Source organism: Oenanthe melanoleuca, chromosome 6 (assembly GCF_029582105.1).
Source record: "Oenanthe melanoleuca isolate GR-GAL-2019-014 chromosome 6, OMel1.0, whole genome shotgun sequence".
NCBI classification, from domain to species: Eukaryota; Metazoa; Chordata; class Aves; order Passeriformes; family Muscicapidae; genus Oenanthe; species Oenanthe melanoleuca.
Window position 1 is genome coordinate 21,849,562 of NC_079340.1, and position 19,445 is coordinate 21,869,006.

Sequence of the window (19,445 nt, forward strand, 5' to 3'; positions counted from 1 at the left end):
AGTTAGTTTCAGTTCCTACCTCATTGTGGTAATTTTTGGATTATCTACAGGTCTGAAAAGAATAATGTATACCTTCTGCATATTTTTGGCTAGAGCCTTGTTTTTAAAGCCTTGTCTTGAACTTTTCACCTCATTTTGAGTAAATTTCATGCAAATTTTTAGAATTTGATTTCTCCATGTTTATCTGATGTGCAGTGTCTTTCATCAGTGTCTTTACAGAAAGGTGTGGGTTTTAATGAGATAATGTGTTTTTGGGATTTGGGGAAAAAGGAATTTTTCCTTTTTGTAGTCTTCCTTCTATTTTTTCTGTGTGTCAATAGCTAAAAATTGCTTGGCCTAAGAAATACAAATTAGTATATATTTTTTGTCTTGTACTTTATAATAGTGTTAGAGAATTTACTCATCGTACTGTATTTTTAGTTTGGATGTTATTTGTGAAGAATGTTTGTGCACCTAAGAGTTTTATGAAGACTAGATGTTATAAAGACCAGCAGAATTTGGAGACTTGACAAATGCATTACTTGTATGTTGGAGGATTCCAGAGCTTGCATGTGTATTGCATGACCATTCCAAAGCTCATACTTAAATTATTTTTTTAAGGAGACTGGAAAATTTGATAGAAATATATATGTATTTAAAATGTAATTAAACTATACATCTCAGTCAAACTAAAAATCCTGTTGTTTTTTGACACCTACATTTTCTTTAGTCTCATCTCTGGGGCCAGAGAAACAGAGAAGCTCCATTGTGTCCAAATTTTACAGTAACTTGCAGTATCTCACATACATGGAGCCTGCAAGTTAAGTAACTCATTTTGTAGAGTTTATGAGGCCCTTAGGTTAGGGTAGCAAATAGTGGAAAGTATTTCTTGAGCTGCAGACATGCATTTGTATCAGTCCAATCCTGTTGAGTTTAAACTGACATACAGGCCCCTTTCTTTCATTTTCACAGATTCTTTGTTTCTGAGTGTTGATTCCTCTTGGGAGGTTAAAGCCACAACTCCTATCCTCCTCTTTGAATAGGGATAGTCTTTTTCAGGGATATTTCCAGGCGTGATGCAGAACTGTGGGAAGATGCAATGTCATTAATCCTTTGCCCTCTCTTTTCCAGACGGTGCATTCAGATTGTGCACAAGCTGCTGTGCTACCAGAAGAAATGCAGAGTGAGGCTTCATTACACTTGGAGGGAGCTCTGGTCAGGTACTTGGCCTCTGCAGAGACAGTCAAACAGGAAAAACCCACAGTGGTGGTTGTTTTATGGCCGTGACTGCTTGTGCCATTGCTACAGGGTTGAAAAGCAAGCAGCAGTTCTGTTAAAGCATCTTTATGTTGCTTCTCAGTTGCTACATGCAAATTGCCTTCTTTGGAGAGCCAGTTCATTATCATAATGGTAGCTAATTTACTTTCTTGTCTGTCCATGCTCACTGTGGTATCCAAATGTCTTTGTCTTGCTGTTCCATTACCTGAGTCCCTCTTTACCTGCTTGGAGAAAATGGAGTCGTGTTTTATGGAGTAGTGTTTCTCTCTCAGATGTTTGTGAGTAGAAAGGAGGTAGGCTCTTGGGTGAAGGGAGATGGACCTTGCTTTTCCTTTTACTGTAAGAGATGCTCACACACAATGATGTGTGCAGCTCCAGAAAAGAGCAGCCTTGAAATGTCAATGTGAAGGAAGAGAGGCTTTTAACTCTGACCTTTGAGTTAATGGTAGATAGTCTAGTTTGTGCCACTTGCATCTCGAGATAGATAAATAAGTACTATGGAGCCTGACATAATCTAGTGGACAGCTTTGGAGGACTCTTACATCATGCAATTGTTGCATGGGAGGTCTGGGGAAGGGAGAAGCAGAATGGATGATGAGACCTAACAGGCATCTTTGATTCTTATCTAGCAAGTAGTGAAGTAGCTCAGCCAGGAAAGTACAGTTAATCCCCTTGCTGTTGTGGTTTAAACAAGAGCTTTATGAAAATTCAAGGGAACATGGCCCTAATTGTGTATTCCTGGAGCTGTGCTTGAGACCTAGGATCAGTGATTTGCCTGGTGTAGTGCAACTCCCATCAGAAATTTGAGAGAGGATGGCTTTTGAAGGAGGCAGTGATCAGTGGTTTGTGAAGCTATTCTCGATTGACACTGAGCACTTCCTTTCAGTAGCATTGCCCAGCTGAGATGTAGGTGCAGAAAAATTAACCAACAACCTGAGTCATTTTCAGTTATTAAATTTTCACCTTGTGTGACATATGGCCTGTTCAGACTTTCTAAATTATTCCTGCAGAAGGTGAAGTGAGTGCCACTAATTAAGGGATTAGCAGTTCCTTTTCAGTTGTTTTCCTCAGAACAGAGCCCCTAGAGGCATGGCTGCAGTGTAGTGCCAGTTCAGGAGATGAGTGTGTACAATGTGGATGTCTGTTGTGAATGGAAATTGCATCTGACAATGTGTGTGATACCTTCTCAGCAGTTACAGTGAACCAGAGCAATTCTTATATGGCCAGGCTGGCCTGGGTGTTTTCTACACACTGGCAGAATGGAAGTTTGAAATGTAGCACCTTTTGCTTGAAAGTATTGCTCCACAGTTCAGGGAAACATACTCTTAGGCATCTTTCAATCCTTAACTTTCCCTATTTTAGGGGAGGAGAAAAAATTAAAATACTCACTGCACACTGAGGTTCAGCATTTTGGGATATTCTTGTTAGCTGTCTCTAATTAGCTGGTATTTATATAGACCTTTGGAAACGTAAAGTGCCTCAGAGGTAATAAGTACTGTACATGCTTTGAAAGCAAAGCAGTAATACAGAAACACTTGGGTTGGTCAGGTTTCTGTGAAGGAACTGGAACATTGGCACACTTGATGTAGCTGAAGAGCACCGTGCTTACAATAGATTCTTGTGTATTTTAGGTGATCCTCTCCTTGGAGTAAACTACCATAAAATGTTTCAAATGTTTTTGTTTTTTTAATAGGATGCTGAGGTGAACAGAGACATTCTTCTTTAGCTACTAAGTGGTTTATACAAGCTGGAAGGCCCTGGGTGAAATGGTACATACACCTGAAAAGGGCAGGTCCTGGCTGCTATGTGTGCTTCTAGATTGCTATATAAGTTGCACAATGAATAGCTCTGCCTTGAGATCTGTCTCATACTTAACTCTTACCCTGTCGAATTTGCTCTTTGATTACCCAGAGTGCTGCTGCCTTTGATGTGAAAGAATGTCTCTGTGGTCTTGATCTATGTGACAGACAACTCCAAACCAGAGCACAAGACTTCTGAATTAATTTCTGTCCTTCATATGACCATCAGGATGGAAAAATCGGTTATCACTGCTGGATGAACAGCTAAAAGGGAGTAGCTATTCACTGTAAGGTCTGAGATACCAGGTTGCCCCATCAGGTGTGCTTTACAGAAGGTCTTCAAGCCCACACTTGTCTTCTGGAATGACAAAGTGTGTGATGACTTAAGCAATGCCCCTGTGGTGCAGTGGGGCAACAACATTAAGCCCCCCAACAGAGCTTAATGGAACAAAGAAGCTGGAGGAAATTTGTGTAAGGAAGAGTGTTCTACCTGGCACATAAGTGCAGGAGAGTTTTTTCAGGCAGAAAATTGAGTGGGAGAAGAAGACAAAGAGAATACCGTGGGGTAGGTGGTCGGTATGGGGTGCGGAGGAACTGAGATAAAGGTTGTAGGTGGAAGCAGTAGCAGTGTGTGGAGCCTTCTGTTCACTTGCCAGTTCTAATGTTAGCTGATCTCTAATTAAGGAAAGCCACTTGTGTGTCATCTGATGGATTGATGCTCTTCCTTTGTGGATGCTTTGTCTTCAGTATGGAAGGCCAGCAGCACTTCGAGAGTTTCTGCATTTACTTTGTTTGATTTTAATTTGCAGTGATGGCAGAGAAAAGCAGTGGAGACAGGTGTTTTGGCATCTCTCAGGACGCATATCATGCTGCTTATGCAGTCTGTAATACTTTATACTTTTTTGTTTATGTCACTATTTGGCACATTGTTTCCATATGATCTTATTTCTGTTGAACTTTCTTCTGCAACATATGATTTTAAAGAAGAACAATATTGTTACAGTCTTTGGATGTGATCCAGCCTAAGCTTCTCTATTGGAATAATTTTTTTCAAATTAAGTCAAGAGACCAGGGCCATGGCACTCAAATCAGTATAAATCTCTAGCTGTGCTTACCAAATGACCGAGAATGTTTAGGTGACAGAGAAAGATGCAGGGATTTGAGAGCTGGAAACAGGATTGACAGAAAGGAAAATCTGTGGGTGGCAAAAGTAGTATGTAGAAGCTGATTCTAGCTAAAAGTAGTGTGAAAATAAATATCAGATCACTAGTGAAGCTGAATTCTAGAACATTTTAAAAAGAGGGCTGGAGAGTGAAAAGCAATTGTAATCTGATTAACTTATGAAAGTGATTAGAAATGCAGTTACTGATAGGTAGACCAAACATTCAGATCCAGAGATGTCAGTTGATCTTGGTTGTTTTTTAATAGCCCTTTTCAGTAGTCTCTTCGCTTCTGTTCCACCACTGATTAGTGTGCAGCTCCTCCCTTTGAGTGCTAAAGAAAATCTTCAGGTTTTTCACCACTGGCAGTGTACCATTGCTGGTGACCGGCCTAGAAATTTGGCCAAGGTCAGAAACTCTTAAGTGGATATGACACTGTTTACCTGTTTGCTTGCAGACATTTTGGCCAGCTGGAAATCTCCTGGACTATTATGTCAGGTACCTTAAACTTTCTAAAACTGGTTGATTGAATGTCAAGTGTAAGGTACTTCATAGAGCCGATTAGGAAACTTGGGAACAGCCAGTTCCCTGTTCTCAGAAACAGCCTGTTATGCCCAATGTTTTTGGGCTAGGTTGTACAGCACTCAAGTGATGGACAGTGCTATATATGCTGTTGTTGTTGTCAGGCATGTATGAGCTATGCCAGAAGAGTTTTCATGAGTCATTTAAGCTTTGTATATAAAAAACCCCTCATTTCTTCAACTCCTCCCACTTCAAAATTAGCAACGCTTGAGCAATTCACTCTGAGCTTAGGGGGTGCAGGTAACTTCTTTGCAGTTGCTATGGTTTGCTTTAAGCAAAAGCTGTGTTTAAAGAAAGAAAAAAGCAATACTAATGAAGGCTTCTGATAGCAAGAGTAGAGCCTTAAAAATCTGACCTATAATAACGGTGAAATGGCTATTTTTTGGGGCAGCTGAATGCAAGTAGGATTAAAAGTGGGTATTGCCATTAGTAAGTGTTTAAGATCAGTTTCCAAATTGTTTTAACATAAGACTATAGTTCCTTATCTTGTAGCTTGTTTAATTTGGTAGATGAAGAATGCACTGTTAAAATAAGGGTTCTTCAAATATGTAGCATTATGAAGAAGTTAATTTTTTATCCTTTTTCATTTTAGGGTTATCAAAGCAGACTTTTACAATGCTACTAGACAAAATACACTTGCTTTTTTTTATTTTCCTTTTTTGTATACTCTTCAGATCTTTTTGTCAGGTTCTATGTTTATAGCAAGGATAGTACTGCATTCAAAATCTCTTTAGATGAATACTGAAAATGCCAAAGGTTCCTTTATGAAATATTTTAAAATAAGGAAGCAATTTTTTGTAGGGGAGGATCTGCCCCCCAGACTTTCAGTATATATCATACTGCCCTTATGCAGTGCATATTTAAAATGGTATTGTTTAATCACTTTGCTTTATTATTTTTCTGCCTGAAACATTGATTACTGAGAGTATGTTATCTATGTCATTTCTGGTTCTACAACTGTTGAGCAGGTCTGCTTCAGCCCTCTGATTTATGTTGCTGAACAGACTGGCAGTCAGGTGATGTTGTGTCTTCCCTTCATCTCTAATCCTGTCACTGTCACATTCTGCAGCAGCTACCAGGCAAGGGAAGCTTATCTTGCAGCTCTTGTGGAGGCAGGATTCACACACTGGTGTACCAGACAGTCTGGTTCACTGGCAAAGTTCCTGGTCACTAGGTGCCATGAGAGTTTGGAAGACCATAGAGCTGCTTGGCCAGTTAGCAAATGGCTTCATTTCTCACACAAACTAAAGGCTCTAACTGATTTGTGCCATGGAATACATACTGAGAGTTTGCAGCCCTTAGGGGGTCCTGTTTTCTTTACTTTATAGGAGTGTTGGTGCTTGTGATATATGGTACTGTCTTGGCCCAAGCTGGGTTCAGGAATGCAGCTGTTAATCCTGTTATCTCTTTCACAGAATTCAGGAAAGGATTGAAATTCAAAGATAGTTTTATAAAATAATTTTTGTTTATAGAGGTGGTGTATGTTGAGGTTTGATATTCATAGATTTAATTTCTGCTCCTGGCAGCACTCCATGTTATCCCAAAGTAAACCCTAGTCCCATGTTAGAAAGCTGACTTACAGGCAGCAGGACAGGAAGGTCAGAAGGAAAGCTGCAAATATCTGCTTGTAGTATTCTGCTGGCATTCACAACTGGTGGGACAATGTCATGCTCACCTTTCCACATTACCTCCTTCAACCAAAGCTAGAATATTTTCATGGGAACACTCCAGCCATTTAGTGAAATGTCCTGATATTTAAACTCTTAAAGAAAATAGTGTAAGAAATACAGAAACTCACTGGTGTTCTTCTGAAGGAGGATGTTCTAAATTTCCTGCATGGGCAATTTTTAGGGAGCATCTGCTTTTACTTAATTCTACTTTACTTTAATACTTGTGATAAGGAGTTTGACCCTGATAGCCAGTGAACAGAAGAAGAATAATATAAGATTTGTGGCTGTTATTGATCACCTGGTGAGATCAGGATGGGAATTTCTCAACATGGCCTTGCTCAGCTGAGCACAAAGGGAATTTAGTCATTTGCATGAATAAAAGTCTGGCAACCTTTTGGTCATCCTGCCTCAGCCTGGCAGGTCTCATCCAGATGTGTTGCTCTGTCTTGTTTTAAATAAAGTTAGAAAATACTGGAGAATTTGATGGTGAATCACTAACAGTTTGCAGATTGTAGTGACCTAGTGGAGATAGTGTGATAATTTCTCCTTGGAAATGATCCCGTTGATGATAGAAATGTTACAGTCAGCTGTTCAAAGCTGTTTCTTCATCTGCACAGAGGGATTGCAGCACTCAGAATGCAGTAATTCATCTGAGGCCCCTTTTGTGTTCAAGCAGCATCTCCTGGGTTCATTACCTTGCAGTCTTTCCATGTTCTCACACAATATTTCTACTCGTTCTCCAGATTCTTCACCTTTCCTGTTTTTGAAATCCTGAGGCAAAAACGTGCCACGTTAACTCCCAAGATTACTGTTTAACATTGTGAACCTACACTGTCAGACAAAACAGAATTGAGCCCTTTCCACTGAAGGGGGATGAAGCTTGTGGGTGTGTGCTTTTTTAAAAAAAAAATATTTATTTTAAAGAAAAAAGCATATTGTTCATCCGAGTTTTAGCTGAATTTGGAAAATTTGTGTTTTATTTCTTACTGCTTGCTGGATTGCCGTCTAGTAGCATTGCTCTGGCATCAGCAATCAGCATTTCCATTAAGCTTGCAATTTCACACTGTTGGTTCCATTTAGGTGGGAACAGTGAGTACCAGGGATGGGGGCTATATAAAGAAAGTAAAGGGCTGGAAGTGAAGTAGCCTGCTCGACTGATCCTGGGAGTGATGGGTTGTGCCAGCATGTGCTCCAGCCCTCTGGCAAGCTGTTGATTCTCATTAAGAAAACAGCCTGCTTTTATGGATGTACCCTTGAGAGCGAGTCATGGGGAAAAGAGAGAACAGCTGTGAAGTGCTGGTGATGGGGAGCCTGCCAGTTGCCAGCTGCTTTTTGCCACAGAGCTGTGGTGGTGGGAGGAGGAGCCCGGCAGTGTCAGTGGCAGCAGGAGGGAGGGAGGCTGGAGGAGTGTCCAGGCAGTTGATTGTTACAGCAGTGAGCAGGATGCTCCCTCCTGATCACAGCAGAGCAAAGGAGCTGGAACATGTTGACTGGTAATGTTGACAGAGCTTTTATTGCTTCCCCTGCTCCCATGAGAGGTGACTGCAGCACTGGTGCAAGAGTGTTGTTTTCTAGGGCTGGGGGTGATTGACAGGAAGCTCCAAGTGCTGTCCCTGAGTAATTGGTTCACTTGTCCAAGGGTGCTGGGATAGTTTGTGCCTCAGGGAGTTCTGGTGTGTTAGTTTGTAATAGCAATGTAACTATTTCTCAGACACGCTTGGTATTCCGGGAACACTATCTGGAAAATACCTCTGTCGGTTCTTTCCTGTCAAACCTAATCTGTAGATACTCATCTCCTGCTGAGTTTGTTTTGATCACTGTTCTTCTGAGTGCCTGCCAAAGCTGAATGTGGCCAGATCTGCACCCTCTTAGCACTTAGGTCATTTCAGAATATCATATTTGAGCCTTTTGCTTCCCTAAATCTGAATTGCTTTTCAGGTGTAGCATTTTCTAAGGTGTTTGCTCTGCTCTGGGATCTCTTCTCCTCATAGCTGCACAGTTGGCTGTATGGTTATCCTAGCTGAGCCCTTGTGACTTCCAGTCTGGAACAAGAGAGTGGATTGGTCTGTGGTTAAGGTAGTGTCATGTTGTGAGAATCTGCTTTTTTCACATTTTGTGATGTAATTTCCCTCGTGTAATGGAATCATGCTGAATTTTGGAATCTGGAAGAACACATAAGAAAGCATTGTTTGACCTATTGTTTTTCAACAAGCATTGGAGTTGATTATTTAGAGACAGAGCACTAGGTGTAGGTGGACCTTTGATCTGGCCAGGTACAGCCAGGGCCCATTGTGTGCTCTTTTTATACTTCCAGTGCTGTTGCAGAGCAAATGGTCCTGTTTTCTTTTGTATGTTGGAAGCACTGAAGCACAGAAAGACCAGTGCTGCTTCCTGAAGAATCTCATCAACTCTATTCTTACTTGCAGCCTTAGTTGCACTAAGCCTTAACCAGATCTAGCTTATGTTGTGCTACAGTGAGTAGTTTGGACCTTGTCTTGGGAGTATGTACATAAGAGCAGGGTGGCTATAGGAGGTCCAGGGTTGTTACTGTGCTACTGAAGCACTTGTAGGCAGATACTTCTCTGTAGCACAGAAGTCTTGCCCAGATGCCATTATCAGCTGCCTTCTAGTGATGTAGGAGTGTGGATCCTTCTAAGGGGGTTGAGATTTGAGATGCTGGAAGGAGGACACTGAATACACTGTTGGTTCAATGGTAACTTCTAGAGGGAATGGGAAAGTCACAGTTCTTCCCATGTGCCCTGAAAATTTAAGGGTAGAAAATTGGAGAATTTTAGTAGAGCACTAGATCCTGTTAATGGATGTCCTACTGCAGCTGAGGAGCCCTCACATCCCTCTCTGCCTTGCTCCTTTCTTGAGGGCCATTATATGCACCATTAGAAGATTCTTGACCTATAAGCACAGCAGATGCAGTGACAGAGGCCTCCGTACTGTGCTCAACCCATCCGAGCTCTCATTGATGAGTGTCTCGGGGCTGTTCTCTTCTGCTCCGTTGTGCAATAACACATCAGAGCATTCTCATGCTCCTGGCAGAGTCTGTGCTACATTCTGACTTGCCCAAGGGATGATACCACTACTTTTTTTCCCCCTTTTCTCTTGCCTACCTCCATGGTCCTGTTGCGTTACATATGATCCAAACAGAGAGCACTGAGACTAAATTAAAAAAAACAAAGCAATTTTGTGTGAATCCAAATTCAGCTGGGGCTGAATATGGTTCTGTTTGAAGCAAGGCTTACAGGGAGAGAAGGCAAGTCTGCTGTGTGAATAGGAATAGGGGAAGGAGGGAGTGAAGGGCATCTGTAACAGCAATTACCTTTTCCTGGTAGAAGTAAAGGAGAGATGGTGGCTGCCCACAGTCTTCTCACAGAGGATTGGCTTGAGGGAGGGCAGGAAATAATTGAACAGGCATGTACTGCTGCTCCTTGGCAGAGTAGCTACAGGAGCTGATAAGGGAAAGTGTCTTCAAAAGCAGCTGTGCAGTGAAAGAGCTAAGAGCTTCTTTTGCTGCAGTCATTTTGGTTTAGAAAGTAGGGAGAAAATCTATGATGTCACTTTTCATCCTTTCACTATAATAATTCTTTGGGAAGAAAATTGCCCAAGAGCCAACCTGCTGTACACCACTTTTCACATACAGCCTGTCACATGGCTGTGTGTCCACTCAGCATGCTTGTCTACTTGGGTTTGAGGCTCTAAACATAGTGTCCAAAGTTGTGTGCTCTTCTTGTTGATTTAAGAAGCATAGCCAGTGTACTCAGCTCAGGTCACTTACATGAACATAGTGGTGGCTGCTTGTTTAGTTACAGCCTTCTCCCTTTATTACTAAAGAAGTCCTAATACAGTTTCACTGTTGTATTGCAAAATTATGGATGTTTCAAGGCTCACCACAGTTTCAGGTCCTGCTAATGAATGCCAAGAACAGATATCTTTAGGGAGGAAAAAAGGGCTCTAGAGGGTATTGCAAAAATGGTGCTGTTTTCCAGTTCATGTTGAAATAGATCTCATCCCCAAGCCATCCATTCATCCATTGCTGTTAAATCCTGGAGTGTAATTTGGGATAAGGTGGCTGAGCCCAAGCAAGGATTACATTGGTGTCTGCCTGTGCAGCTGGGAAGAGTGAAGTGTTCCTCTGTTGGGGGGGGAAAAAAAACCCCAAAGCGCTAATTTCCTGGTTAGTGTGAGAGGGCAGTCTGCAGGTGGGGTATGAGAGGCAAAAAGTTGATTGCAGCAGGGAGAATGTGACACATGTGGCTTGGCTTCAGTTTTAGGAATAGTAGCATCAGTGCTGTGTTGGAGCTCAAGGGCAGAGGGGTGTTCAGTCAGTTGGACTTTCCTCTAAAGGTTTATTTATTTTGTGTGTGTAATTGTTGCTGAAGGGCACTAGGCGTATGAAGCCAGATCTAAAAGTTGCTAGTTTTGAAAACTTCAGGGCATAGCTGTCCTCATTTTCAGTACAGGGTCTGCTTTACAAACAAGCTACAGAGACACAGCAAAGGGGTTTAAAGGTTCCACAGTGTTTGTGGTCCTTAGAGGCACTCGAATAGAGGCTGCTGCAGAATGTGCTGGTGTGGAAAAGGATTGGTTGCTTTTTTAGCATCAGTGTAGTATATATTCCAATTAGGAACACTGCAACTTTTTTAGGAATGAGTGGTTTCCTAACAGTTGATAAATTTGTCAATGCAGGGCACACAGTGACTGTAAACTTCTGATGGGTTATTCTTCTGACCAGGCTCTGAGCCCAGCACTCAGTTTCTTCTTCATGTAAAGCATGTCCCTCTCCTTCCTAGTTCTTTGGGATGGAACAGCTCAGATAGTTTTGAGTGGGCTATGATGCAGTGCAATTCAGGTATAAAAACTGATTTCAAGCGGAGGTAATCTCTTGTCTTCTTTCTGGCTGAAACAGGAAAATTAAACATAGATTCATCACAACGGCTGAAACAAATGTGGGGGTAGAACAGAGAAAGTTCTTCAAGTGTTGTCACCAATATAGAGCAGTGCAAGTGCTTCAGGGTGGTCTAAGACAAGTGTTGCAGTGGGCAGTTGTAGGGTGCTTGTCCTTGTCTGCTCTGGACAAATACACTTGTTCTTTTAAAAATAGTTCTTCCTCATCATGGGCAGCTTTCTTCATGTTCAGTGTTTTTGATTGCTCGGTGGTGGCTTTGTCACACTATGCCATGACCTGCTGACAAAGGCCATTCAGCAGGGCTCTTGTGGGAGAGCAAGAGGCAGAGAAATGAGCACGAGGCTTCTCACAACTTATTGTAGAAAATCCAGAGCTCTGCTACTTAGCTTCCACAAACTCAAGCTGCTGGCAGTTGTACAGCAGCACCTGGTCTTTGGTGGCTGGGAAGGAGGTAAAACCATGTTTGTAACTACAGCATTGAGAAATGGCCAGTGAGCTGCTGTGGCAGAGATGCAGGGCAGCTGTCTGCAGTCCAAGGCACTTGACTGCAGGAGACTTTTTTGCTGTGGAGGTTTGGTTACCTTGGCAACCTGTTTTTAGCTGGATCTTTGCTCCGGTGGAGAGCCCATCTGTACCTGCTACTTTGTTTTGAAACGTTTGTTTTGCAGAAAAATAACTGACAGGGGTATTTTCAGAGCTGTGTTATTGCGTAATTCAGGCTCTGCTTTTGGTCCCAGGAGTTTGTCTGATGATGGGGTGATGATGGTATGGAGAGTTATGTGGCTGGATTGAAAAGGTGTTAATGTGTCTGCTTTGTGAGGTGAGCTGCTGACATGGAAGGGAGAAATGCTATTGCTGATGGTTAATCCTGGAATAGCTCTGAAAGATACATCACTTGCATGTCTGGAGTTTGCAGAGAATTTTGTTCATTCCAGGTTTGCAGTTCAGCATCAGCTACGCACTGGAAGATTAAATGGAAATAGCTTCTGCCTGTGATGAGTAAATACCCACCTTGGAGTTGTAGGCTTCCCTTTTGGTGTGCATATATAAACTTGTGATACTCATGGTTAACTTCTAGTATTGTAAAGTAGAGGTTGCAGGACTGCATTCAGAATCTGCCAGTTTTGTTTAATTCAAGATCTGACCAGTACGTTAGCATGTTTTTGCTGTAGGTTTTTTTTGTTTTATCTTTTGTGAATACTTTGTAATCTTGCAGGGGATGAATATCTAAATTCTTCCCATACCTCATTCCTTTTCCCTGTGCTTTATCTCTTCCTCTTTCATAGCCTGTACCTTGGGCTGAATGGTCTTTTCTGCATTTATTGTGGAGTTCTCCCAAACCACAGTTCATTTTCTCACCAGTTACTGACACTTGTGTAATGGTGAGGGGAAAAATGGATTAACAAGTTCTACTTGTACCTGTAAGAAATTGGAGTAATGCCTGGTATTGTTCTGTTGGATGAAATTACTAATTAGTAGATAATTGAAAACCTTTTTAAAAGGTGTGTGCAGTGTTCCAGCGTTGACTTTGCCGGATATCTTAATTCAGGTGTTTTAAGTCTTGAAATGTGTTGACTTCAGAGCAGAGAGTACATTTAAGAACCTCTTCTAGTCAGCCATCAGCTTTCATTCCTGAACAGCTATAATGCAGAAGAAACTAATTTTCTGAAAATTTCAAGAACTAGGAAAAAAAAATATAAGAAACTACATTTCATTCAAGTGAATATAAGGCAGTTGTTTATTGTAAAGTCTCTTTGATTAAAGCATTTTTAGCCAACCTTTTTGTTAATTACTGCTGTTACTAACTGATACTGGGTGGTTACAGTAGGAGCTTTTGTTGTTTTATTATTTAAGACAAGTGTGAACCAGATCTGTAATCCTTATGGCACAGCCCCAGATAACTGACACATTAAAGTACTACATCCTTCTTTTTACCAGTGCAGCAGTATTGACACAGAGCTACAGAAAAGCTGTGCTGTGGGGGTTTTCTTACCTTTTTTATTTTTTATAACTGCGTGTATCAACAAGAGTGACAGTTTGGGGCTGACTGTGCATACATCATGTTGGTGATATATGAAGCAGAAATGAGACAGTTGGATTCTCCAACCCCAAAGCTTGCTCCAGGATCTAGCAGATAGAAAAATCTCCATGAGCTGACTGAGTTAACAAGAGATGTACCTTGAGTCTGAATAGATTTGATTGGGAAGTCAGTGAAGGAGAATAAATGTGGGAAGGTAAAATAGCTGTCACTTACCTATACAGCAGGATATTTTAGCAACAAAAAGCACTGCCAAACCCTACGTATAAATTGATATATTTCTGAGATGAATAGCTTGCATTTAGTTTAATTTGCACAAGATAATGTAAATGCATCTGTATATAAGTGACTTGTTGAGAATGGCTTTGCTTTTTATAGTGTTTAAAAAATTCTTATTTTCTCCTAGCTTTGATCAACTTGTTGAAGTTCCTCATGTCTAATGAGACTGTGTTGCTGGCCAAGCACAACATCTTCACCCTTGCTCTTATGGTGAGCATCTTTACTCTTGCACAAATCCTCTTATTTTCAACAACTTTATTGTGAATTAATATTAGGAAGGAATTGTAATGCTGAAAGGATTCCAGAAAGGGTTTCTGACGTGTTAAGGAGATATGAGAACAAGGCCATGAAGCAGAGGAATATCATTGTGGTTGGTTGCACTAGGTGTTTGGAAAGGGCAGCACTTGGACTCACTATAGGGTTGGCTCATTGAAATAAAAAAGCCTTTGTGAGGAAAGACCTAGTTAAATTTTTCAGATCTGTTAATATTTTTTTTGTTCTGTCGTCCTTTGTATTCAAAATAGAAACATGTTTTTCTGGCCCTAGATGAAGCAGTATTTAAGCTTCTTGTCTGTCTCTTTGGTACTATAAGGAAAATAAGAGATAAAGCAATGAAGCAATGTAATACAAACTGCAAGTTATCCCTTTGAAGGTTTTGGACATAATTTGTATTATTTCTGTTGCAGAATAGATTTGGGATAAATGTTCCTATTTCAACTTCTTTTCATTTGTATAGGTTGTGAATCTGTTCAACATGTTCATCACTTATGGAGACACATTTCTGCCCACTCCCAGCAGCTATGATGAGCTGTACTATGAAATCATTCGGATGCACCAGAATTTTGACAACCTTTATTCTATGGGTGAGTACCTCCTGATTTGTCAGGACTGCTGCTGCCTGGAAGTGAGGGTGGTAGAAGAGGGGTGTTTGTGTCAGGTGTTTCCTTCATACCTGCTACTGATGTGTACCATGCTGGGTGAACATGTTTTGTGTATGTATATGTGTGAATATGTGTACTTGGGCATGTTTAAGATTAAAGTTATTTAATTTAAAGTAAATTAAGAAGGGAGAGACAGATAAACTTATTGAAAGGATAAGTTTTTTTAATTTCACAAAAAAGTACGAAAAGGCTCCTTGCCCCTCCCTCTGTCACTTAATGTTGAAAATACAAATTTATTGTCACATGGAGTATGTGGTATTTAATGTATTTTGTGTAGTTTTCCTCTATTACATTTGACAGTTTCAAGTCAAAAAGCAGGTACCTGCTGCAGAACCACCTGGCACAGAGAAACACTGAATGCAAATAGAAATTTGGAAAAGAATTTGAGAAATGTACAGCAAGAAGCTTGCTGTGCTAGACAAATCACGTCTACTTCACTCATTGCCAAAGCAACCAAGAAAACACCCCTCACAAACCTGCTTACAGTGACAAGTGAGTCGCTGGACTGAAGAATGTGCCCTCTGGCAAAACAGGGAGAAGCTGCCATCCTTCAAGAGAGAGGGAAGGGAGCCAAGTGACACCCAGCAGGGAAGAGGAACAAAAGGAGCAAGGAATGCATGGAGGCATTCAATTCAGGCAGTGTTATACACAGGAACCTGCAGCCCAGGGTAGCTGCAGCAGCACTGGTGTGCTGCATACTTGAAGCTGTGAAAAAAAAAGAATATAGCTGTGTTCTTTGTTTGCTTTATTCCAAAAGGACATTTCATTCCTTCACCCTCCGCTCCCTTCTCAGCGTGATCACCCAATGAACCACAGGAGTTAATAGAAGTGTATAAGGAGAGTTAAAGGGCAGACAGTTGGCACAGCCCTCTTCTGACATGGGAGAGAGACATCCTCACCTAAATGAAAGTAGCTGACTACCCCCTGTAACTACAAGCAGAAACAAACTGCCCTTTTGTATAAATTTCCCAGTTTTCAGCCATTACATAAGGGATCACTTGGCCATTTTTGTGCCCTCTGAGTGCGTAAGATTTTTTTGCTAACTCCTTTTCTACTCCCAAGAGTTGAAACTAGTAAGATGAGGTGCTTTTACTAGGTAATATTTTTTCAAACCCATCCCCTGTGGAAGCTGGAGGTAAGTGGGATAGAAGAATAATACACTCAAATACTTTCTCAGTTGGGTTGCAAAAGTCACACCTGACCTATTGAAACAATTTATCATGTGATGGTATATAGTATATATGCCTGTATATAGTAAATCCCATTGAATTACTCTTGCAGATGCCTGAATTGAATATACTACTTCAGGTATTCAAGTGCAGTGCCTACTGTTTGACAAAACAATGTTTCTTAGAGCTGACAACTTTTTTGTGCAGATGACATGTAATGGTAGAATAGAAAGTGAGAAGGTAGCACTGTCTCAAGCTGGTGAAAGCTAACAGGTGTCCTGATAGCTTCCCTTTGCTTGTCAGCCCATCTCTGAGACTACAGTGACCCTTCTGTCCCCTAGCCTTGAGATATTTCTTAGCACAGATGAGAAAGTTACTCAGTCCTATAGTTTTTCTGGTAATTTGGTTGAAACTTGCCATGTTTGGAGTGGAGGTAGAATCTAATTGACTTGGTTTTTGTTTCTCTTGTTCTGAAACTAAACTTTATCCAGATCTGCAGGACTGAAAGCTTCTGTCCTTCAGTTTTAGGCATAAGTATTAACCCATTCTGCTTAAGCATTCACTTGTAACATCCATGTTTCTGGATGATCCAAAATTCAGATGATGAGCTGTTTCTTCACTTCTAAATTGAGGGTGAACCTTTCTTGTAGAGTCTAACCTCCAGAAAGCAGTGTATGTACAAATTCATAGAAAATTCCCTTTGTTCAGGCAATATGGAAATTAATCAAAACATCTGCTACAGGATCTGTTATTGTTTTGATGCTTACCAAGAGTTGTGCAAGTAACTGCCACCATAAAAATACTACATATTTTGACCTAAATAAATATTTTTGGTACTCTGGCAGAAAAGAATTGGATTCCCTAGAAGTTCTTCCTGTTGCAGAATGTTTTCAGATCTGCTCTTAAGTCTGTCAGAGACCATCTGTGCAAGAGAACACCACCCTTCTTCCTACAGGCAGTGTTTTTTCTTTATGCTGGTGTGTAATTCCTCTCTACAACTCTAGATAAATTGGAATGTAAAGAATTCTGTATTGCTGGAGAGGGTTTAAACTGCAGTACGTAGTCCAGTTCAGATGGAACTTTGTGTAAGCAGCAGCTGGAGGAGAACAGCTGTGTGTGGAATAAAAGCTGTTCTAGGCTTGAGACACTGCTCTGTTTCTGGGGAAAATTAACTGTGTATGTGATAGTGAAAGCAGTTTTGAGGACTCGGGTTCTTCCATCCCCTCTGCCTCCAAGTCATCATTCTGTTCTGCTCAACCCATTTTTGTTCATTATGATTGTTACATGTGCTTTGAAGGGAACTTCTAACCTGGATCACAGATAATCTCAAAGATGATTTGTTTTAATGTGGTTCCTGGATTGCTGTCTTGCCAAAGGAGATTTTTTTTTTTTTTTTTTTTTTCATGTTTTGAATTATGAAGTTGCCAGTTCTGTGCCAGTACTGCTAACTATTTTCTCCTTTCAGTTCTAAGGCTGTCTACCAATGCTGGTCAATGGAAAGAGCCTGCAAGCAAGGTGACCCATGCATTAGTCAATATTAGGTAAGGAGTAGAAGTTAATTACTCTTCTAAAATTTCTTATTTCCTCTGTGACTGCATTTTTATCATGACAGTTTCACATTTGTTTTAATGAATTTTGTTTTGAATGTGTTCTACTTGTTGGGCTAAATTGTTGCTCTAAACAGGGCTCACAGGCAAAAAGGAATGATCACCAGGGTTTGATTGTCCTCTAATAATTCTCTCATCTCTTCTGTAGACTGAGTACTTTGAAAGCATAGCACAAACTGTAATGAGTTAATCCTCACATCATTCTTGGGAGAAGTTATGCAGTAGAGAATAATGCTGTGCTAGCAGAGCAATTGTGAACCTAATGGATTTTTGTTGCATGATTCTATTGCAATTCCATAAAGCTATGAAGGGACTGTAAGCCTGCTGTAATAAGCAGATTCGAGGCCTCTTAACATTGCAAGATTTTTGTGTGTGTTTAAAACTGATTATTTAAGGACATTTCAATGTTCTATTAAATCTCCTCTTCCTGTTCAAGGGCAGAAAGGGACAAGTTATGCTTTACTTGTAAGGAGTGTAAATCTAGGTATGTATTCTTTCACAGTGGCAATAATAAAATTTTCTGGCACCTGACCAAGTTGGGTACTGGGCAAGAGGATCATGGATATGATTGATTGGAAAATGAAGGAATGTTGAGAGGAAAAATTTACTTCTTAGCTCTGGCTTGTAAACAAACCATAAAAGATAAAAGTACTTATACTGAAAAAAAATCTGTCACTTCCCTAGTCACCCCAGACACTTGGTGTCTGTGCCACACCAAGTAGCTCAGTAATGTTGCATTGCTAGTACTCATGGTTTTCCTCACTACAAAAGACATTGTGTAGGACAAACTCACTGAGGGCATTTCTCAAGTCAATATACATCTTCCATATCAGTAAACCACCTTAAAGGTTCCCTTAATAAGTCTGTAAGCTTGATAACATCATATATGATTCAAAAGTTATTTTGCTACTATCCTTTTTTTTGGGTTTTTTAAGCAGATGTAAGTGAACATGTGTGGGTAGATCGTGCACTTGGAGCGAAGCAGCAGAACAGGTGGCTGTTGACTAATGTCACTTAACGTGGCACAAAGAGTCTGCTCTGGGAATGCTCTGTTTTACCAGCCAGAGAAATCTAAACTCAGAAGAGAGGAAAAACCCAGTGATCAAAAAGAGTTTTTGCTCCCCTCTGGTTTGTGGAACCAAGACTTTGCATGGGCTTATTTCCTGTTGGCTTTGCAACTGCTTTTGTGAAGATCAGCATGCAGCTGAGAACAAAAAATGGGCACCACGATACACCTTCAAGGACAGCCTGCAGAAGGTCGTGATGTCTGGAATCAGCAAAATCTCTTTCTCTTCTGGACTTCTGGTAGCTTTCCTCTGCTCCACCCAACTGCTCATCTATGTTGAAATTTCACAAATGACTGCTTTTCATTCAGTGAAATTAGTAAAGGTCTAAATTACAGATGATTCAAGGCCTTGAGAGGGATTAGAATTCCGAGAATTTAGTCTGTTTGATTTATCCTATTTCCTTGCTCTCAAAAAAGAGAGGTGTTTTCTTGTGGTGGTAAAAACACTGCATTTGAAGGATTCTTTAGCTGAATAGATTGCAGAGCAGCCAAAGAAGTCCAAAGGTAGTGTGCTTTTGTGAAGGTGTTTGACAGTGTGATGGTTCAAAGTGGTGACTGGGACTAGAACTTGGCTTGGCTCCCCATTATCTGCGTTTCCTTCCTTGTTTGTGCCCCTTTGGTGTTTTCCCTTAGAGTGTTCTTAGCATACTGTGTCTTGTTTGGATGCTTTTGCCATGATGGAAATGAATTTAGAGAAATTCACCCTGGATTTTTTCCTCAACTTCATCATTCTGTAAAATTTTTATGAGCAGTGATTACCTGGTTTGTGCTGTAACTGTGCAGTGCAAAGTCATGCTTTGGTTTATATCTTGGTCTCGGTACACAGGCTATTTAAAAATAAATAAACATTGCAATTTCCTTATCCTAGGGCTTTTAGTGGGTTCTGGAAATGCAAGAGCATCTGCCTGTGCATGCATACAGTGGGCTTTAACAAATGTCTTAAATCCTAGTGTACAATT

General features: G+C 40.7%; 1 protein-coding gene across 2 annotated transcripts in view; it reads left to right on the forward strand.

Moving 5' to 3' along the window:
- Positions 1-19,445, forward strand: part of ARMH3 (armadillo like helical domain containing 3) — a 121,853-nt gene that overhangs the window by 37,650 nt on the left and 64,758 nt on the right. For both annotated transcript variants that reach the window (XM_056494440.1, XM_056494441.1), the window contains exons 20-23: positions 1,111-1,199; positions 13,831-13,913; positions 14,440-14,566; positions 17,279-17,354. In XM_056494440.1, coding sequence (XP_056350415.1) covers positions 1,111-1,199; positions 13,831-13,913; positions 14,440-14,566; positions 17,279-17,354 — 375 coding nt within the window. The remainder of the gene's footprint in view (positions 1-1,110; positions 1,200-13,830; positions 13,914-14,439; positions 14,567-17,278; positions 17,355-19,445) is intronic.